Source organism: Rhea americana, unplaced genomic scaffold (genome assembly GCF_003343005.1).
Source record: "Rhea americana isolate MKP2758 unplaced genomic scaffold, rheAme1 scaffold_149, whole genome shotgun sequence".
NCBI classification, from domain to species: domain Eukaryota; kingdom Metazoa; phylum Chordata; class Aves; order Rheiformes; family Rheidae; genus Rhea; species Rhea americana.
The window spans coordinates 770,984-794,498 of record NW_028185583.1 but is presented as its reverse complement, the minus strand read 5'-3'; the positions used below and the strand labels follow the sequence as shown (position 1 = coordinate 794,498).

At 36.1% G+C, this 23,515-nt stretch overlaps 1 protein-coding gene across 1 annotated transcript in view; it reads left to right on the top strand.

The window, feature by feature from the left end:
* ADGRG6 (adhesion G protein-coupled receptor G6) overlaps window positions 1-23,515 on the top strand; it is a 117,736-nt gene that overhangs the window by 49,990 nt on the left and 44,231 nt on the right. Inside the window, exons 5-9 of the mRNA XM_085299272.1 lie at window positions 4,746-4,814; window positions 8,806-8,889; window positions 16,106-16,191; window positions 18,575-18,627; window positions 18,712-18,771. Coding sequence (XP_085155398.1) covers window positions 4,746-4,814; window positions 8,806-8,889; window positions 16,106-16,191; window positions 18,575-18,627; window positions 18,712-18,771 — 352 coding nt within the window. The remainder of the gene's footprint in view (window positions 1-4,745; window positions 4,815-8,805; window positions 8,890-16,105; window positions 16,192-18,574; window positions 18,628-18,711; window positions 18,772-23,515) is intronic.

Sequence of the window (23,515 nt, the reverse complement as noted above, 5' to 3'; positions counted from 1 at the left end):
ACCTTTCTTAGACTTAAGCTCAACTCTTACCATACAGAGGCTTTGAAAGGGCATAGTGTTGTTTCCCAGAAGTGAAAAAAAAATCCTTTGAGTATATTGGGTTGCTGGTTAAAGTAATTTACAGATAAAAGTTCTTGCTTGTTTGTTTATTAGCATTCTGCACATATGAAATGAGGGTCACAGGAAAGTCCCTGCTAACCTCAAGTTACTCTACAGTGATCTCTAGAGAAAAATGTTACTTGAACTAATCACTGAGTGAATGTTTTTGTACCTGCCCTTTGGCCCTTTGATTAAAGAGCACCTCTTAGCATTGTGCTGTGTATGCAGAGAGCCAGTAAAAGCAGTTGCAAAACAATAATGCATATATGACAGACAAATATGAGGAAAGATTAAATTAGAGGAGGCAGATAGGAAGGAAGAGTTCTAGATCAAAATCTTTTTTATCTTCCCATTGACACATTTTCAGCCTTTCTTTAAATTGTTAATTATTGAAGGTCTTTCTTCCTGTCGATTACTCCAGAAGATAAATTCTAGTATGTAGTCCAGCCTACTCTCATTCCATTTGTTGATTCACAGAAGTGCCCAAGAATACAATTTCTATACGTGTGTGTTACAAGTGGTTGAAATTTTTCTTTTGGAATTTTTTTTCCATTACAAAATAATCAAAGTTTAGAAATATTTCACAATTTGGACTAGCTTTTTTTTCTTTTTTTTTTTTAAGAAAATGAATAGTTTTGCTTAGATAAAAATTGCAAAGATATATTTGGATAATTTTAAAATGCATAGTAGAAAACCTGAATCATGGCCAACAGTAGTCTATTCTGTGCACGTATGATGTTAGTGAAAATCTGCTGCTGCAGACTCCACATCCACAAAGTTTGAACCTTTCTAGTGTAGCAAACAAATATTTGTTAACAACAACAACAACAAAAAAAAAAGCAGAGTAAACAGTTATTAACACTGATTCTCTCTGAATTACATGGGATCTCTCAGTATCTAATGTTTTTTCTCTCCCATTTTGCATTCTTGCTTCCCTAACACCTTATTTTCTTACACCATGGTTTAAGTGCAAACTTCTGCGTCTGTCAAAGTTCTAGGAATCCTTAGCTTAAAGCAGAAGCTAGCTTGATTAAGACCTGTTAGTTGTTATATCCAGTGGCTTATGAGGGAATAAGGTGGCTAATGATATATCCTACTTGCTTTAGTTTACTGAAGCCAAACAGTGAGATCTTCATTCACACCTGGATTGACTAGGACAGCTCTCAGCATGCCTCTGATAAAAGATTTAAGCAATACCAGTATAAATCATGAGCAGATAGATGCCTTACTCATCTACTAGTACAAATGAAAGACTAATTTAAACATTAATCGTGACTGATGAGGGCATTCTGAACACAAAAGTTGCTTTTACATCTGTATAAACGGACCTAACAGAAAGTACTTAATTTCCTAGAAAATCTTACTTTTATACTAATCATCAAGACTACCACAACACCCTTGCTGAACAGTCAGGCAAGACATCTGTAAATGCTGTGGTCATGTCTGATTTTTAATGAAGTATCWTGCCCTTCCTTTCTATTGTACACTGTACTGCCCTGTGGAACAAAAGTAATATTGTTTCTCAGTTCATAGAAATAGTATACTTATACAGCACAGCTTTATTCCTAGGGATGTCATTGTTTAGTGATTTTCTTGCAGCAAAACGTTATTTTGGAAAGTGTTTGTCAGCATTATTATATTAGCAAGAACATAGGCCCAGTTTTTCATACATGCTGCTTCGTGTGTACCTATACATAAGTGTTGTTATTTCCTGTAAGGAAGCCTGGGAGAAAATTATTGCTCCCTAGTCAGTCTTTTTCTTTCAAGGATAACCACTGTGATACAGGCTTTCCCTAACCAGAAAATACTGAGTGCAATATCATTTCAAAAATTGTTGCCAATCCAAGAGATTAAATTGTTAGATTTTTCTTCTCTTTCTCTTCCTGAATATAAGCCTTCATTGTAACCAACCTTGAATATAAAAGTTGATGAGTCAGAGTATCAACCATGAATAAACCGCTGATGGTGGTGAGATTACGCTAGCTGATTGGGCTTCATTTAGCAGCGATGGAAGGATTTATCAGAAAAGAGATATTCACTCGGTTCCAATAATGCTTTCCTAGGAAGCTGCATGTAACTTAAAAAACAAAAAACAAAAAACAAAAAGAAGAAAGCATTTAGCAGTGAACTCAGTGTGTTTGTGTTCGAATGACACTTGCGTTTTTCATGACACATGATTTTTCAGACAAAGCTTTTACAAGTAAACTTACTGAGCATTAAAACGCTGGCAGATTGTTCCAGATAATCTTTTCATAGTTTTACCTTCTCCTCATTTATTCCTTAGACTCATGTTTTTACAGCTGTGCAATCATGGTGGGGTGTTTCTGGAAGACTTGACGGAATTTTGTTTTTATTGCTGTACCTTAGCACTACTTGCATTTAAAGGTATATGTACACTGCAGTATTCACAGCCTGGGTAAGCATATCCAAACTAATTTTACAAAAAACAGCTTAGATAGCGATAGCAGAGTAACCCCATCAATACAGAGCCCAGTGCAGACAAACCAGTTGGTATTTAATCAGCTTTTTGTATGGATTTTGAAGCCTACCTTGACTACACATRTAGTGGGATTTGACCTACTCAGTTTAAGGATAACTTGCGTATATATCTAGTCGTGACTGTAATCACAGCACTTACTTCATGTGCACTTCATTCAAGTCCTTCATTCCCAATGACTGGCATAGTCATTAATTTCACCAGCAAATTTAAATTGGGTTGGGATCTGTCTGTCTTCAGGCAGCCGAAGGATAGATGTTTAAGACCGAGCTAATTACCCACCATGCTCTTTATGATTAGTGGAGTGAAAAAGGCTTTTCCAAAGGCCAGTTAATCTCACTTTGGAATAGATATCTCARTTAAGTCAGATGGTTTGTGCCTGTAGAGGTCCCTTTTTCTCTCCACTGGCTATATAGAACATCTAATATGACAAGTGCAGATTTGGATGTCTGAGTTTTAGACAGCTAAGGTAAGTGATATATATCACACACAGTGTCCRTAATACAACACATAACTTGGTTGCATAAGGTGGCTTTTGCCAAGTACATGAACAGATTTGAGGTAYTTATCTACTACTGACAGAAATATCTGTTTGCATCTAGATCGTTATGCTTTCTTTAGTGTACCCTGATGGAAAGTCTATTCTGGCTGATTAAAACTTTAAAAAATATTATTTAATATATTGACTGAAAATATTCCTCTTTAAAGGGTACAGTCTTCTGACTTAAATATGAGAATTGTGTCAAAAATGGATTTTTTTAGTTTAACCAATTAAATCATGAGTTTTTTTAAAATGCTTACTGAAGAAAATATGATGGTCTGGAGATTTTCCAAGCCATCTTTCAGGTGATCTTTCACTGATACAGAAACAAGAGGAGCAGGAACTYAGTGCAGGTTTTGATACTGACTGTTTAATATTAGTGAGTATATTTTGGAAAAAAATACCTCACCCATAAGGCAGTGTATTAACTTAGAAGAAGCTTCATAGAGTTTACTTTTCTAGAAATAAATAAATGTACCAAGGAACTAGCTCAAATAYTTTTCCTGTCTCTCTTAAGCATTAATAAAAACTCCTAAGCTTTAATATCAGTAGGGGAGCATATATTTTGAAWTCAGTCAGCAGTGCATGAGTATAATAATATTCAGCGTGTGATATGATTGCTGAGTTCAGGCCCCAGGCTTCATCGGCTCTTGCGTCACAGGAAATATGTTCATTGCTATCCTGACAAGCTGATGGGTGATGGCTCTTTAATTTTATAGAAGTATGATAATTCATGAGAGAACCTTATTGAACCAATGTGATTTTGAAGTGGTGAAACTAGAGCCAAAAGRGCAACAATTCCAGTAGATTAAGACTATGCCATGCTGTATGGCCCCATTATTTTCAACATAATGTGCAAAAGCAGCTGTATGTGCAGCTGAACCACTGGGATATACGAAGTGTAATTAATGCGGTTTTATGAGTTCTTTTTCCATTCTTGTATCTGTATCCATTCTTATATCAACTGTTTTGTTTCTAAATCAYCAAAATGCGTGCATGTAGTTATGAGTAATTCAGTAAAGATACAGACTTATAACATTATCTGTTTATTAATAATGCATGCCAGAATATTAATCATGCCCACGTCTTGGGCACAGAAACAAATTTAATCACTATTTATTTACTTGGCATCTGTCACAAGGCAGGTTTCTCAGAACTGTGTAGTGGGCAGCCTGTACAACAACAGCAGAATGTGATTACTTCTTCCAGGTGCCATTCAATCTCCATTTATGAAGATCTCGTAAATTCTACAGCCATACTGACCCCTCCATTTAAAGCCATTTCATGGAGTATACACAAATGGCACTCACTTAGTGGAATGTTTTTTGTTTAGCTGAAGCTGTGGAGAGTCTAAAAAAACCAGAAAAGGATATATAAATGATTGCAACTTGCAACTCAGTGAGATTTTCATTCTTCTGATTGCTTGGCAGCGTCAGAAAATGAAAATGCTTACGASCAATTCTTATCAGCAAATTGACATTATTAGTTTTGCAAGAGAGAAATCAGGAGAAGGACTATGTCACTGCAAGATATAATGTATTTTGAGACACGATGGTGTTATGTCTGGTAGCCAAACCTTTTTGATTATTTGACTTTCTTATTCTTAAGGGTCATACTTAATTCCCTCTTCTACAATTGAACCAACAAGTTGTGCCAACCTCGGAAGCCTTTGCCAAGGTAAGATGCCTAGATCATTTTCGGAGTTCTATCTTTGTTAAATCTTTATTTTCTTTGTTCTTKTTTTGATTCTGTTCACTTTTTTTCTTTCTGAAAGGCTGAACTGTAATAAAAATAGCAGGGGAGGGTTTCCTTAGCCTCATTAGATATATAGATGTCYTGTACATGCAATATGTGCAAAGAATGTGATCATTCCCTTGATAATGTATTTTCCAAATAGTCTCCATTATATCAAAACTGAATTAGTCTGCTGATTTCATTGCTTTCTCCACCTCTTTTCCTTCTGTACATTTTAAGAGTAAACTATTAATCTGGATAGGAAATGGGTACRTCTGCAAATAAAAAATGAGCAGACGTAAATAAAGGAACTGATTATTATCCAGACTTTTTCTGACAGACTGCTGTGAGGCTTAGTACTTTGAGATTATCAGATCAAAAAGCAAAATCCAGCAGCTATTAGTTAATAAAACACTTTCTGTAGCACTTAGTGGTGGTTGAATAGTGTTAAGATCACCRCATGTAATAGCACATTAGGTCTCTTGAAAAGTCATCTCAGCTGAATGAGAGGAATAAGTGAGCTCTAAAGATTTCCAAGCTATGTGAATCATTGGACATGCAAGGCCAGTTAATTCCTTCAGCTCTGCTTAGAGGCTTAAATTCTACAAAAATGTTGCACATGAACAACATCTGCCTGTTTGCACAGAGCATTCATGAACACAGAACCTGCTAAGGAGGTSATATACTATCCTAAATTTGAATTGCAGCCACAGCTGTACCAAAATACCAAGTTCCGTAACTCTTTTTAAGCTTARTGGTAGAAGATAGAGATAGGAGAGAGTAAAATAAGAAAGTAGAGGGAGAAGAGGAGTCTTAGAACACTTTCTAAGTCAACATTTAGAAGTAAATCAGATTTAGCTTAAAAATAAAAAGCAAAATGCACCCCTGTTAGGAAGCCAGTAAATGATCTAAAAGAGTCTTCAGTGTACTTCTCCAAGATGTTTCTAAGGTAAATTTGCTCAGGGTCTTGGAGAATATTGTATTGATGTCCATAGGGAAAGTAAAATGCTAGTTATCATCATAATCTTATGTCAAACAGCAGCTTTCAGGCACCAGACTCAAGAAGYATAATGCAATCCAAATACTGTTGCTGTTGTGCCTTAGGTAAATATAATAGCAACTATCATTCAGTATTAGCCTTTTCTACAGAAAAGGTAATACAGCCACCATCTGGAGATCCTTGTCTATACTCTTGGAAGAACTCTGAGATTTCTTATGTCAGAATGGCATGGTGTGAAAGGAGAGAGAATATCTTTCAGTATGACAACTGTTATGGCTGCAAAACTGGATACACTTTCGGACAAACAGGCCCATTTTCCTAAAGGCCTCCTTTTTTTTTCTAGCTTTATTAACCTGTCTAGTAGAAAATATTACTTCTAATAAAAGATGCTGTCTTTCAAACTTGTCTTTTTTAAATCTTTAGACCATCACATTTCAATAAACACTGTGAGTACTTTCATTGGGTAGTGCTAATGTTTCCTGACAAATCTACCTTCTCTGCAAAGTGGTTGGCAAAATGTCACTGTTGTTGTATGTTTGTTCCCTTGGAAGTGGCAGATCAGCCTGCTTCATCATCATCATTGTCATAATAATGAAAATCATCAAAAGCTATCTGTCTGTCTGTTTCTGTCAGCACTTYAGACTTACTTTAATCTGAAAAGTCAGTGTGTATTCTCTTTTTTGTTTGTTTTTTCTGTATTGTGCAATAGCACCCGTAACAAAGATCTGGATGCCAGATGGAAGAGTTTGTTTTCTTTATCATGCAAATGCTATTGTTCAGTGTCTGAAAGTTAGTGAATGTTTTCATTGATTGAAAGATGTCTTCTTTAACAGTGTTGTTTGGAAGATAAAATCATTAAGAAGGCTTAAAACTTGCATACAGTCCTGAACTTACATACACTTACTTTTTTATATTATAGGGTGCCATGTTCACTTTCCTGATTAGAACTCCTATTTGCTGCAGCCTCCAACTCTTTCCTCTCTTCCCATAGATATTTTGTCTCACTGAAACTTGGAACATGAACTCRCTCCCTGAGCTGGGATTTGACTCATTAACTTTTAGACGCAGAGGCTAGAATGCTGCAAACCAAATTAAGCTAAGCTATTAGTGCCTTAAAGTGCTGTAGGAACCTGCATAGTGGTTTGTTCATTTGTACTGCCATTTTGATCAATGATTCCCTTTCTCCAACCATTCTACTGAGTAAGGCATTACTTAAACATCAAAACAATGTTCATCAAAATATTAACCCTCGACTGCAATGTTCAGGCTGTTCCAYGAGCAGACTGACAATGGTGCTGAAGAACATTGTGTTGGCTATTGTTCCTAGCTGTCTTTCCTGTCAAGATTTGTTTAACTTCTTTCACGTTTTCATACTTCTTTCATTGTAACTAGTTACTCGCTTCCAAGAAAGAAACTGAAACCTAACTCACAACTTTTGATTTACAGGATTYTTTGTCTGATCTTAATGGGTTACAAGTGAGAGAATTTGGTACACTAATGGACCGAACTTTGTTGGCGTTGCCTGCTACATATATTATTTATATAAATATTATCATTTGATTATAATTACTATTGAGCACAATCTTTGGCAGCATGCTATTATMAAAATATAAAATAGGTTAGAAAAAATGAATTGATTTTCAAAGGAAAAATTTTTAACGACAAAGAACCAAAATGTTTTTGAAATGGGCTACAGAATGTAGGTCTCCATAAGCATACTTCTCATAGTCTTTCTCAATTCTATTCCTTTTGCCAAATTGGCTAATATATTCCTCTTTTGTTATAATTTATGTTAATGGCTAAAAACATACAAGCTATTGAAATATAATGTTGAATATTCAAAAACTAAGTCATTCTGCATTTTTGCTATATAAAACATAACTAGAAAGCAATTGACAAAGATAAATAGATCTGGTCTCCTTTATTTCCTCTCCCCCAGAAAACAGAAAGTTCATAACTATAATGACCTCACAAAAATTAAAAATACACTTTATTGCTTAAAATACAATTTCTTAACCTTTCTGGTTTGATTCTTGGCCAAAATATGTAAGGGACATGTAACATTGTGAGACTGTACTACACCAATCTTCACACTGTAAAAAAAGTTTTCAGGAAAAAAGAAATCTATCAGTCAGGGGACTTGTATTCCCTGGGAGTTACTGAATAAAATTAATTTATTTTCCAATTTATTATTTGAAAATTTAGTAGCATGATCTGTGAATTTTTTCTTCCTCTGGGGAATGTACCCTCCCAGTCTACTGTGAGGGGAATTTGCCATTTTATTTCCTCACACTGTATTCAAAAAGCATTCTAGCCAGTTCTGGGAAACATTTTCCAGTGTTGTGTGGGATGACTCCTATTAGTGTCAATGGGAACAGTACGGCTAAAATCCTGCATGAAACTTTCATAATATATCCATTCCAGTTATTCCAAGTCTGATTCTAATTCTCTTCATTATGTGGAGTTCAATGAAGTTAATTAGATCCTTACATGGGCGTTTTAGTTTCACATTATTTCTTGGTCTTCAGTTCCTGAGGAGGGACAGCTATTCTTTTCAGAAGCAAGTATTCCAAGTGCATGYATCTTACAATTTATGAGATCTATTTTCTGGCCTTTGCACAGCTGTTTGGATCTGACACTCTCATAAGAGGATTTAGAATTTATGAAGGCAGTTACAGGACTGATCTTGCAACCCTTGCACTGGCAATACTCCCAATGAAGTCAGTGACAGTAAAGTTGCAGGATTGAGACCTCAGTTCATATCCATTCATTGCTTTGTACAGAAAAAAAAAGTGTGTGTTTTTTTTTTTAACATGTATGGCATTATATGTAGATGGTTTCATTTTACWTTGTCATGCGTTGTTCCCATTTTGTCTTACCTCATTAACATTCATATTTCATTCAAGTTCACCTCTTTCTCATCTTTGTTACCAGCTACTGTAAATGCTACTACTCCTACACCACCCATTGTCACCACTAACATGCCCGATACTAATAGAACCGATAAGCCAAACAATGGTAAGAAATCCTGTGTTACATTTTTCCTTGTACTGTGTCTAGAGCAAATGTATTGTATTTAAGGTGTGTTTTTCATAGTATCATAATGTCAAGGGTCATGCCTCCGTTCTGATCTCATTTACACTGAAAAAAATGAGGCGTAACTTAACTGGACTGTCCATGTGAGAATGGTATAAATGAGAACAGAAACTCCTTGTTTATTTGTGTCATGTTTGCCTTGTTCTTGCCTGAAAGGCATTCACTTTCTGTTACCAATTCCATTTACCCAATCAAAGAACAAGGGAAAGGATAAGTATTTTTAAACAGAGATTGAGAATAATCATGCTTTTGAAATGTTTTATCACTGCAGATTATTAGGCATCGTGTAGCTACGGCATGTACAGCCAGGGCAGTAGTAMTTTGGGATTGTGTGTTCCCCGCTGGTGACTTCCAGAAGCCAAGTGGAATCATTCTTATGGAGCAAAACCACTTCCACTGAGTCAACAGGAATCTTTCCACTGACTTCAAGAAGAGCTGGATCAGACTTTACTAGGGAAAATGTTGACAGATCAGATATCATTTACTTTTCATTTAGAAAGATTAAGGGAAAAAATAAAGCAGTAAATGAGCCTATTATTAGCACAGAAAAAGAACAGGGATTTCTTTTGAGGTTTTCTCAAATTCTGTGATATCACTGTCTCCCAGAGACTGAGCATCATTTTGTGAGGAGCTACTAAATATTTATTATTTTGTTAAAGATAGTTGTTAAGCGTTAGTAGTAATATGGAAACAATTCATTTTCTGACATTTTCATTTGAGACTGCAGTATCTTTTTAGTAAAGATCTTATTAACAGTGAGCTCCACAGAAGTATGGTAGCATCTGATTTTGTTTAATGTATCAGTCGATACTGTAGGTTTTAAAATTCTTGGAGTGCTTTTTCTCTTGGCAAATCATTTCTCATATATTGGCAATCAGGCAATGTAGTAGAGAATGTGACAGAATTTATCTGAATTCCTCCTATCTGGATTTACAGAGCTGTACAAGTAAGAAGGAAATCTTGATTATTTCCTCCCAAATTGSGGAGGGGGTTCTGTTTCTAGAGCTGATTGCTCTATATTCACCATGAAAAATTCAGTAGACCCAGCTGCGGTTTTCATAGCTAGAGAAGGAACTGAATGCCCTGTTAATGTTAGCGTGAATATAATCTGGACATTCAAATCCTTTCTTTGGCTTTGAAACTCCCAAGAGAAAGCAGAAACTCTAAGCAAAGTAGGCCAAATTCATTTACAGTAAAAGTAAATGAAACTTTCACAGAGCTAACTGTCATGATCTTCTACAGACAGTCAATTTTTAGGCCAAGAATAGACATCCAAGAACAGAGTTAGGTTGCATATATTTTCTTTAATACATTAACTATATGGCTTACTACACACAGACCTGCAGGAATTCAGAGTTCCTGCTACAGTTGTCTTCAGAAAGAAGAGAATTTCACCCGAATCTTCCCGTTCTCGATCACAAGGGCAGCAAGAGTCTAGGATAGAAGGGGTCAAAACCATAGGAATTATCTCAACACCAATTATTTGGCCAGTAAAACAAAGGCCTCTCCATTTCAGTAAAAGCTCAGCAAATGAGAACCAAAACCCAGAGAGAAAAAACCTATACAATGTGTTTCTTCTATCTGAGTCCACATTAGCAGCTTCTGAGGAGACTGGTGAGGGTACCTTGGAGGATTTTACAGAAAAAATGGAACTAGATAATGCTATGATGAATCAGTCACCAAGTACAACTACTGTGAATGATTCTAGAAGTTCATTTCGTGACATTTATGATGTGGCAGAAGTTTTTACAGATCATTCTGAGAACGCAGCAGTTCCTCTTCTTCAAAACAGAAGTGTTATTGCAGAGCTAGCATGGACTTCACTTGATGGATTAGATTATTCTGAGTCAGCATTCCATTCTTCCATTAGCAGAAGCTCCGCTGATGAACACAGAAAAAAAACCCTGGGGACTTTGTCCTCCAACAGTGGCACATCCAATTTCATGCATATAAACGATATGTTTGAACYTGGTCATTGGTGGAGTGAGAGTGTATTTCACCATCATATCACCTCTGATGTTCAAGAAGAAAGCCACCATTCTCCTCCTGGCTTATCTACGTCACCTACAGAGGATGAATCATCATTTCAAAAAAGTACACTAAAATTTCTAGAATTCGCATCTCAGAATGTTTACCTGGAAGTAGCRGAAGGCAAGGCTAATAGGAAATCTTCTTCTATGTTAGCAGCAAACAGTGAATTTCAGTTTACAAAATCTATRTATGATAAGGAACATCCCTCAGGAGACATTACAAATTTAACCTCTGTGGAGACGGCATATGCAAACCCAACAATTTTTCTCCAAAACATAAAAAAAACATATACACAAATTATGCCTGACATCCAGCGAACAGATGACCATTTAGTCCTAGGATACAACCAAGAACTACCAGAATTTTCAACACTTCTGGTAGGAACAAGCTGGACAAGCTCAAAATTTGAGCATGTTGTAACTATACTGCCTGTTTATCAACAATCATTGAGTGACATATACTTGAAAAGTCACAGCACAATTGTATCTAATAGCAATCATTGGCCTCATTATTTAAAACCTTCAGGATATATTCAAAAGAAATCAAGTGAGACCCAGGAAAATGGAGGCTTGGGCAACAATTTTGATGCATTTCATGAYAGTCAAAATAAAGAGTCAGCTTTTTCCACATTAGAACCAGAGAGCATGAATAGAGTTGGCAACTCCTGGGAACCAGATTATTTAGACTTTCCAACAAATTATGTAGATATTTCCCCTTCTTTAACTGCAAGTTTCTGGACTGTTTCATATCATTTGAAAGAAATGTCTGAAGTGTTTTCTGGGGAGCAATCAGAAAATTGGTGGCTTTCATTTAATAAACTACTTTCTTCCCCAACAGAGAGGCTGCCATCCTTTAGTTCACCTACTAAAGTTGACAGTATCTCTGAGCCTACATCTACCAGTAGTATATTAGGTCACAGAGYGGAAAAAATGAACCTCTCTAGCCATGCACCAATTTCAGAAAGACAAATCTTCAGTTTATTTGTTTCTGACCTTTCAGTGAAGATTTCAGAAAGTAATGACAAGGCAATATCACAGTTGCAGTCAACAATGGACGTTTCTACTAGCCTAACTGTATCTTCCAATGGTGAATTTTATTTAGAATTTCCTTTACCATCCCTGGAAGCACCTTTGAGTCAACATTCGGTACAGGTGCAGGTAAGCAACTTTGATATGGCACTTGCAAATTCGACAGAAAAATTAATGAACTTCAGTAGTTTACAGAAGGAAATGGGAGCCGATATATTAAATGACCTAACCCACGTAACCTTCTTAAACAATAAACAGGAGCTTGATTCAGTCCTTCCAACACATTCAGGAACTGAGCCTTCRTGTTCAAGAGATAGCCAAACTGCTTGTTTGATCAGTACATCAGTTAAGATTTTGGTAAATGGTACAAGAATGCATGAATCACTGGAATYTCAAAGTGTTTTGGAGAATAATGCTGTAACAAATACTATGGATAATGCAAAAAGTAAAGTTCAAATAGCTGAGGATGCTTTTTTAAAAAACAGCCCAGGGAGTTCTGACTTCCTCACAATGACATTGTCTTTGGAAATGAGACACCCTCTTCATTCAGACTCAAAACTCAGAATCAGTGTACCCCCTAACAGCTACTTAACACCTCCACTCCCACAAAGTCTTCAGAATCATCTTGATACAATTTCTTCAAGCCTGATCCCTCTGTGGAATGTAGCAGAGCTAAATTTACTAACAACAGTAACACTGAGAAGTCATCTGACTGTTTTACGACAGGACTCTGCTGAAAATCTTGAGGGCATTCTGAGATACTCTTCACAGGTAGTAGAACAAGAAATGATARTCGATGATAATGAAATAAGGAATTCTGCTGTTCTGACATCAGCTACAAAATCGGATCTTTTAGAAGARGATTCAGAGCGGGAGGTGGATAGATACGTTAGCAAGCATACTGAAGGAGCGTCTCCTGTGAATCTCGTTAGTACTCATTTCTTGGATTTACAGATACAGACAATGTCTCTATCTTTTGAAGAGACTGATTATGGAAGCTTTGCAAATCTCTCTTCTACTTCAGAATCATCAAGAACTGCAAAAATGGATGACGCAATATATTTGTCATCTTCATACAGTGGTGTTACGTTTCAGAACAAAGAGATCATCTTTGCTGATGCTGGAGCAGCAATCCCTCCCTCTGTCCTGCAGTCCCAAATGTCAGTTTCTCCTGTAAGGTACCATGAGTCATCAGTTTCAACACATGTTCATTCCTTGGACAACTTAYCATCTGGAACAAGCCAAAATACCACCCCTTACCCACCACTGAATCAACCTACTAGCTCTCCCACAGTCCTTTTATCTTGCTTATGTTACTCCTTCACTGACTTGGGCTGCCTGTGTCGACCTGAGGTCAACTACAGTATGTCAAGCCATCAAGTTAGATGTAGAAAAAAACCCATATCTTCTCTATTAGATATTCAGCTGGTAGACTGAACATAGAAGTAGCTGGATTTCTTAGAGGTAGTTCTATTTAGCATATGAAAAGATTTTAGAATAGTAATTTAATTGCAGTAGAAGGGAACTTGTAACATCTTAGTGATAGCAAATGTCATTAACATGTGATTTCTAATTTTTGTGTAGTTTTCTAACTGAGACAGCTCTCATGAGACTGTAAGGATGATATATTGGATTGCTATGTATTTAATGTATATCATTTTATTATTTTAAATTGTAGGGGATTTTTTTTACCTACAATATTCATATATTTTTGAAGATTTAACTTTCAGAAAGCAAAGGCCCAATGGAAACCTTCTAAAGAGATTTTTGAAAAATTTGACTAAGAGGATTAAAAAAGAAATCCTAGTATTTCATTGATCATTATATTTTTGGAATTGGAGGTGGGTGAGGGGAAAATCGTTTTTCCAAGTTCTTTTTTCCTCTTTTTAGAAATTATCTTTGGCTGCTTTTCATCAAATTTCTGCCTATAAAAATATTTATTTTCAGTCAGCATTTTGAGTTGGGATTTCCACTATTTAATTTGGAGTGAGAAATCATTTTTAGTTTTTACTATCTGCCACTGCAGTCTCCTGAGAGTGTTTAGAATTGTAGATTAGTTCTTTGTTCTTGTTCTTGTTCTTTGTTAGCCTCATTAAAACATGCTTCAGGTCACTATCTGCTGGAAATCTTGAAGCTATTTACTCTAGTTTGTAGATACTAAATCTGGGTTTAAAAATACTTTGCATATTCCTATATTAAAGTAATTTTGTCCATATACATAATTATATAAATTAGACTGTATAATTATATATATGGTTAGATGGGAATGCATGAGAATATACATTATGCACACTTTCTGTATATGTATATATAGTACATAAGATGCACATTATACATACAAAAATGAATGTAATATATGTATATACAGAGAAATATACATATATGAGATCCAAGTCTTACAGCAAATGTTTTCAGCTTGACCAAAGTCCAGTTTTCTTTCTAAAGACTCCAGAGTCAAGTTTTTATTTGAAACTATCACAGCAATAATAGCAAACAAAATGWTATTTTCAGACATCACACACCAAATTTGTGTATTTACTGATTTAAGAGAGGAAAAAGGGCAATTAATTAAAAAGCAAGCAAGTTCGTATTACTTATATAACAAATAAGGTAACTGGTAAACCATCTTTCTTCAAGAAAATGATTCTTCTCTATTTTATCCCAAAGGAACTTTCATACTAATCTCAATGAGAATACAATCAAATCCACAATGAAGAGAAAGAGCAGTACTCAAACCAGCTCATGAGTAGGATGATAACAAATAGGCAGAATTAAATAGGAAAATACTAAGATTCCAAATTTTTATTAGATTATTTTAAGATCTTGTAAAATCATCTTCAGTAGTATCTATGAAGCTGTAAAATGACGAAATTCGCACACCTGTATAAAACTACAATAAAAGGTCTTTTTTGATTTAGACTTGGAAAGATAGAGCATTTCCTTTCTAATCATGGGACAGAAAGAGTTTTCTGTATAATTTTCTTCATTTCCTACTGTTCTGTGAAGTGTCTCTGCAATATTTACGAAAGATTTGTATAAATACAAGTATCTGTAATCAAATCTCACAGCCTCATCTGCTAACAGACCCCAACCAGACAATGCCATATGTGTGCGTTCTTTGGACTAAATTGTTACRGAACTTCGTAAACTTCCCTCTCATCCAGGGACATTTTATCCCACAAGAGCAGATAGAATTTTGTAGTAGCTGAATGAAAGAAATTTGCCTTGTAAAAAGAAACATTTTTTAACATAAAGCCCAGCTATGATATAACTTGATTTTATTTACATGTGAAATCTGGTAAGCAATAAAAATGCTATCTACCAAATCATGATCTTCAAGAGAATTTATATTTACCTGGTGCCATTTCAAAACAGTTTTATTGACTGTAAAATTGTTCCAAGGCAAGTGTTACTCATTCTGCAATTGAAAGATGGTTTGTTCAGCTGCCAGTTTTATAAAACTAACATACTGTTCTTCTACTGTCCARCCATCACTAGAACTGAGAAAAAAGACTGTGTTGCCAAAACAATAATTGAATAGCCCTGTTCCCTTCTGAGTCTGTCCTCAGGTATCCTCTGATTTTCAACAGATAAGCTATACTTGCTCTCACAAATTTTTTCAGTTTTGAGAAATTTCCAATCTGCAGCGATCTTCTCTGGACTATAAGAATATGACTGAGAGCAGAACTTATCTGTGTTGCAGAGCTCAGTAATTATAATTGTTTTTTAAATTCATGATATTTTCATGATCTTACTTTTACACACTGCGTAAAAGGCATATGCAAAATAGTATTTATACATATGTTATTTGTGAGTTTCTGTGTGGAATCTCAAGTGTCTGCAAGATAAATGAAAAGGGGGGGAATTCTTGTCTAATTCAGTAGGACTAGTGAGAAAGGGCCCAAGCCTTCAGTGCCTGTGCACTCCAAACTCGTAGAATATCAACAAGAGCTTGAGGTGTCCCTGTTTCTAGGGTTCAGTCCAGTGTTTATATTCATCGCAAAACTAAATTCTCACATTATTAAACTAGTAAATTTGCTGAAAGTTTCTAACATTGTAATGTTGTTTTTAATGGACAGGTGGGATATTCTACAGGATATCTATAACTGTCTTTAGTTTAAACCCCAACTCGGCATCAAAAGTACATGATACAGTTGCAAGATGGGTAAGTTAAGTTTTCTTTTATGTGTGAATGTGTATACAAATACGCCCTATTGATGTTATCAATCTGAAAAAAAAAATGGAGAGAGAGAATTCCAAATTAACTCCTAGATTTGTTCTCTGAAGCTCAATCTTTCCTTGTATTGTTTGTTTGCATGGTACCTAATTCAAGTCTAGTTTGAGCTTTTAGGGACTACAGATAAAAATTTGAAATGTCTCCACTATACCAGTCAGCTGCTTAAAAAATGTTGAWATTAGTTGAGATTTTGGAAAGTGTGTAGAAATCAAAATCATCCGCTGAAAGAGGCAGGTTTCTTAAGTTCCTTGGTCACTATACAGAACAAAATTTTCTCTTCAAGTAGTAATGTGGTCTGAATTTATATTATGATAGCAGAGATGATCAGTGTTCATTTGTGTGAGGCAGTAAACCTTTCCAATTTACCATAATAATTTTTACTTTACAAGTCTTTTGCCATAAATTAGTTGTTGGGGTTTCTAGTAGCTATACTTTTCAACACATTTTAGCAGACATAAAGCTTCTTCCTGGTTCACCTAGATGGAGGATTATTGAAGTTTGCTACCTTGAAAAGTTTTACCTGTCTGAATATAGGTACAGTTCATATACTTGCACTCACATACTCTGTTAGTAATCCTTGTATTGACTACTTACATACAATTGTAATATAATAAAGATATTGTATTTGTTGTTGATTCTTCTTTTAATAAACCTGGAGGCTTTCAGCCTGCAGAAGCCAAGGAAGAGAAAGTGTGATCTACAAACCAGAAATACAGTCATCCACACTTGCTAAGGTTGTCCTCTTAGCAAGCAGTACCCAGGCAAAATACATCGATGCTTGAGCCAAAGGGTCTAGCGAGGGTCTGGCACTGGCTGAGTATGCAAGAGTGGACAGACTACAAAAACAGATTTGCAGCAGGAGGAAGTGAAGATCATAGAATAATACTAAAGTCTTTAGCACTGCTGCCCCCCTACCGTTCACCAAATCATCATCAACATAGCGTTAAAATGAAAAGAACTTTAGCTGCCGTGTTTCATCGATCCAGGGAAGTTTCAAATTTTTAATAAATATTTGACATTTAATCTTGACATTTGTTATTTTATAGAAATTTTCCCCTTTAAAGCTAATGTAAATACGAATTTATGTTAAAAATATGAAGTCATCACATTACATCTATGAAAGCAGAAAAGCAGGCAGAACAGCAAGTTGTTTATGAACTATTTCAGAATTTCACCCAGGGTATTTAAATTCTAGCCACCTTGACAATCTGCTGTTTCATGCTAGGAGGATTTAGATCTGTGAGGGAATTAAGATTACTGTTTCACTGACTTTTTAATTGATAGTAAATTTCCTGTAGTTTTTCGTTTTACCCTCATTTGCTTTTGGTAATACAGTATCCTGAGGTGATGGTTGCAGCAACATAGAGATATTTTACTGTCCCTAGTCTCATTTATGAGGCAAAGTCGTATAGAAATATGCAGTACCTGGGACTCTGGCATCAGCAGACTTACATAAAATTTTACATTGTAAGTGAGGCAAGGGAATGGTTTGTAGAAGTCACTGGCACATGAAAAGCCAGAGTGTCTCAGTAGTACAGACACTGTCTCAAATCTCAGGCCTCTTTTAAGAATACCTGCTCCATCTGCTCTGCRTGTTCCTAGACAACAGAGAGCTCCTTGCTACTTTTCCCCCTTGGAGAGACTCCCTTATAGTAATGTGTAGGTGTACATACCGTCTGACCTCATCTGGTCTACTCAGCCAAGYAAGCAATCAATCTCTCACTTCCAACATTACCTCAGTTTTGTAGATGGAGAGGGTCAGCTTAGAAACATATACATCATCTTTGCTGATATTAACAGTTTGTCCTTGTACCCCTTGTAATCAGTGGTAAAGATCCCATTGTCTTCAAAGAGGAAAATTAAGCACTCAGTGCCCCACAGAAATGAATAATATACATTAATCATTAATCATTTACATTAATAAAACAGAGATCATCATAAGATTGTAGTCTTCTAGGTGAAAACTGATCCTGTATTTTTGTCAGTAAATCTTTTCTAATCCAAGTGTTTCTAAGAATTTAAGACAGCGGGGAAAGGAGAGAAGGAGTTCAGATCATGTTCTCTMACCCATTCACTCTGACATTACCTTATAAAAATTACCTTCTGTCTGTGAAAAACCCCACTCTTCACCAGCAATTGTACATCTAATGAAACAGTAACCACATTCATATGGGAGAACATTCCCTTTGCTTTGAAAAATGAAAGGGAATTTCTCAAGAGGAAGAGAAGCTAAATTCTAACTCTCTTAGACAACGGAGATCCCCTCTTAACATCTTATCATTCTTATGATCAATGTCTTCCTGTTTTTCAGCTAAACCATACTTTCCAGGACTGGAATTACACTGTGTATGTGGTTAATATCAGGTAAATGAAGGGGGAAGATGCTGAAGCTACATTCCTTTTGTGAATCACCCCACCCTACTTAATATTTGTTTCTTACTTTTATAGCATCCAACCTGGCCCCATAAAAGAGGGAGTAAGAGATAAACGAAGCATTGATAGTCAAAGGTAACGTCTTTAATGAATTTTTATTGATAAAGGCAATACCTGCTATTGTAAGTGGATATGGCTTTATTGCAAATTACAGCGCATATCTTGCCAGTACCTAAATGTATGACTGCTGGGGAACTGAGTGCTCTAGATGGGCTCAAAAGCCTCCTACTGGTTGTGATGTTAATTTTAGTTTAAACGTAAAGAGCTTGTTTAAACTTTAACAGATCATCTGCTGCAAAATTAATAGACATACTATATATAGTAGTATGGCACACTCAACTTTTTTTAGCCACAGACACTGGTACAGTGGTATCTGTCCGCTGTCACTGTATTTATTCTCTTGAATCAGAGCCTTTTGAGTTAACAGACCGCTTACTAGATGCAAAAAAAATGAAGAACCGTGCTGGGATTGAAAGCCAAGCTAGTGTGAGTTAAACTATTTACCATATGCCCTCATTTCCTGACTTCCGCTGGGTTCAGAGGCACTAGAGTTGGGACAGCCTCAAAGGCCGCCAAAGAAAGTTAGATGTGTCACATCCCCTGAAAACTGGGCCTTGGGGGATTTCTTTGAAAGCAGCAGCCTGATTGCTGAGGGATGATGGTGAGCGAGTGAATCTTAGGACCAAATTAAGGAGAGGAGACCAGAAAGTAATTAGCCCTGGAAAGAGGGAGAACAACAGGGTATGAGATGCATCTCTCTGCAGCATAGGCAAAAGTACTGTAGGCAAGGGCTTTAACTGCTAACTGTTGATAGCTGTGACAGTAACAGTTGAATTTTTAAGTGCAGAGATRGTCCAGTATTCCCAGTGTTCCATCGGAAAGTAGCTGAGGATGTTTCCAGTTTTCTAGAGAGCTTACCTACACATGAAAAGATTTGTAAAAGGTACAATCTGTTTCCTGCATACCCACAGCAGAAAGACAGCTTTTCTTTTTTTTCTTTTTTCTTTTTTTAGCAAAAACATGTAAGTGGTATAGCTTAAACCCAGCCCTGGAATGGGCTGTTTTGCTGCTTGAGCTACATTTACAGTAGGGTTTTTGCCAGTGTAGTGATGTGGGTGTGTTTTTCTTTTCACACTTCCAAATGATATGGTTATGCCAGCAAAACGTTTTAAGAGCAGAACCTGCCTTAGGTCTTAGTAGCAACACAAGACTGCTAGGGAACGTACAGCTTTTCCTATCCCTATTGCTGCATCTTTTACCAGACTAGCTTGCCAACAACAGCTATTCTCCCCCAAACCACACATCTGATTTCTTGTCACCCTCCTGTCATCATGCTTGTTGGACTTTATTTCTTCTTCATGATCTATAAGAAAAAAGAGGTGAAGGGGGAGAAGTGATTCTAACTCATTTAAATACACAAAGTCTGTCAGGGCTTTGGTAGTGTTAAGCTCTGTGACAGCAAAGCACTTAAGCACAGGTTTAACTTTCATCATGTGAGTAGTCTCTTCTTGGCAGTGTTCATAGGCTAATTACATATTGCTTAAACGCTGTGACCTCAGTTTTATTCCAGAGGGCCTGGTGAGAGTTGAAAGATTTGCCCGAAGAGTCAGTCCCCCCACTCAGAAATACCTTCTTTCAGGAGTAAGCACATACGCAGTTCTGATATTGTCCCCTCTCTTTTTCTTTATATTTCCTTTCCTTTTAGTTCATGGAGTTTACTGTATTTTCTGTGATAAGGTATTAGCATAGTTGCCATACAGTGAATCTAGCACTAAATTTCTTCTAATAATGTATCACTGGTATGTGGAAATAATCCCATTCCTATTTACTTTGCTCCTTTTAAAAGCAGTGTAATTATATGTTGTTGATGCATCATACAATTTTCAAGGAAGGCATAGTCTAAAGAGAAACTGAAATACCAGTCTCATGAGTTCTAGTGTATTTCTATAAATTATTTGTATGAATATTTTCCCCAAAAAACATTTATTGACATTAAGAATAGTCAATAATGAAGCTTCTCTCATAGTTTTAGACATTCCACTATTTCCTTTAGTTTTGAAGTACTTATTATTGCACTTTCCTTCGTGTTTGCCAAAACTGAATTTCACTCCACAATAAAAACTTCAGACCTAACCCATAAGCATCASAGGCTTAACTTTATCTTCTACATAAATGACCATAGTACTGTTAATCTTACTGATTAAACCTTATCTCTTATCTTCTCTGAATTTTGCACTGGATCATAGTCTTCGTATTTCTGAGACACTATCAAAATTCTTTAAATTGCTCTCTGACATGTTTCTTCTCTCCTTGTACTAATTCAAATTCTTATCATTCAGATCTAATTTTCTTTCCTTACCTTTTGGATCACTATTTCATACAGCAATTTTTAAAAAAGTCTTTTCCAACCTTTTCAATACATTTTGCTTTGCTTCAACCTTTATCTTTGCTATCAACCCTGTTTTCTTATCAAGCAACTTCTGTTACTGGGCCCTCCACCCAGTTTTCTTGCAAGAGAAAGGGGAAGAACCAATAGAGAGAGAATGGCTCAAAGAAGAACTAGGAGCTGGAAGTGGGAGGTAGGAAGCTGACTTTTTTTGGCTTGTTAAAAATAGATGTTTTCCAAAAAAATATTTTAAACTGCACTGCATTCTGGGGAAGAGCAAAACAAAACAAAACTATGGAAGTGAATTGTTAGTCTTTCATTGCTGAGTTCTATGAGATGCAGCAATCCAAAGTACAGAGTGCTTATTACGCTTTAATTGTACATGGCRATGAGAGACACACACAGTGCCAAGTCCAAAAGCGTATATTACTATCAGCACCTTGAATACTTTTTAATGATCTCTGGATGACAGCACTGTAACAAGATAGCACTGTGGTAGATTAACTATATTAATAGACAGAATTTTATCGCAGCTATTTTTTAGCTTGTGTCTGCATTTAATTTTCTCCTCCAGTCACATTGTTTCTATCTCTTAATCAGGGGGCAACTGTTCAAAATCAAATAGGAAGGAGCTCTGGGTGGGCTGTGAACATAATTGTTTTGTTTTCTCCCATTGTTTTGCACAAAGCTTTGGAACTAACGTCAATTTTTGTTCTTTATATGGATAAGTCGTACATGTTTGTGTTTATTTCATTGATTTCTTGCCTTTTATGGCACCGCAGGATTGTCGCACCTTTCTGTGACTGCTGCTGCTGCTTTTCTTAGATGGGCCTTTCTGACCCTAGGTATTGTCAGATGACTAACATTGGGCTGCCTCAGAAAGGGAATTGGCYTCTGCTAAGCAACTCAGTGCCCCTGCTTTCCCTTTTTTTCTTTTACTTTGCAAGCAATTTTGAGAACCCAAGCCCTAGTTTTATATATAACCTTTTCCATCTAGCAGCCAAATGTGATTATGCTTGCTGCAGCTTCAGCTACGTGATTGTCATGATTTTGGCATGTCCTGTGTTTAATTGCTTCTAGTATGGGAAAAACATTAATTTTGCTACTGTTAAACAACTCTTCCATATTAAAAAACATAGTATTAGCCATCTCTTAAGATCACTAAGTTTAAATAGAAATCTCTTCTCTTAGAAATGAAAAAAAGAACTAAGCAGGAAAGCAGAGATGTCCATGTCTAGTCCTGCTTTTTTTGAAGTCCATGGGAGTTTTGCCATCAATTTTAGTAAAGTAGATTCAGGCTCCTGCATGCTGTGTTCTTGGGTGCACGTTGCTTAATGGAAAGTTTAATGCACTTGGATAAAACTTCAGCTAATTAGATTGTGTAATGGTTTTAGACATGAGTTAGCAGCATCAGAGCAACATAATTTTACTTTTATAGTCCTAAGTATCTTTAGTTACTAAACTGAGTAAAATGAAATGGGCAAAGTATTAGGCTTTTGCATTCTTTGTAGATACTTCAAATGTATTCATTATGGACTAATAATCTGTTCTTATTATAAATAAACACCAGTGATGTGTTTCTTGGTTTCAAGATTAAGAACAACTTGAAATTGGTCCCCCTTTACTCCCTCTGACTTCAGTATTATTGAACACAGTAAAGGATAACTTTGACCGGTGCTGAGAAATACTTTAAAATGCCATCCTGTATGTATTATGTGTAATATTTATACTTGGAACGTTGGTAAACAAAGAGAAATCCTCAAGCTTCTCCACAGTGCCCTGCTGGCACCTTATATCCATGACCTGTGAAGAAAGCCTTCACACAGCAGCTGGAATTCAAGAATTCCTCCTGAATTACTGAAGAATGATTCTCTTACTGAAGCTGTGTAGTCTTGATCCAGCTTCCACTGACTTCCTTTGAATCTTTCCACCAACTTTAATTGGATTTGATACAGGCCTGACATCTGACATTGTCAGATGCCATTCTTAGCAAAGTGATGGATTGCCTTTTGTAGAGAGAAAGGAGACTTTCTTTGTAGTTTTGTAACATAGTTCTAATGTAAACAAAAGCTCATTTCATGTAAGATCAACTGTTGAAACATTAGGTATTCCAAACCTCTTGACTTCCTACTACATTCACTTTCTAGTCCTTAGTAAAAAACACCAATACGTTCATACAAATTGTTGCATTTTAATAAATGTTTTCTATTGAAAAGCAGCAGCTGTTTGTATTCCTGCACCAGTTCTGCAAGGAAGAACAAGGCCCAGAGAAACAAACACAGGAACAGAGAAATAATCATCCTACATTGCAGTAATATTCTGATGCAGTAGCCATTAACTTGAGAGGAAGGCCTAGGTTGTTCTTGTTCTTAACAGAGTAAAAAATTGCTACAATTTTCTGTCCTGAAGTCTCAAATTTTATATCCTTTTTAT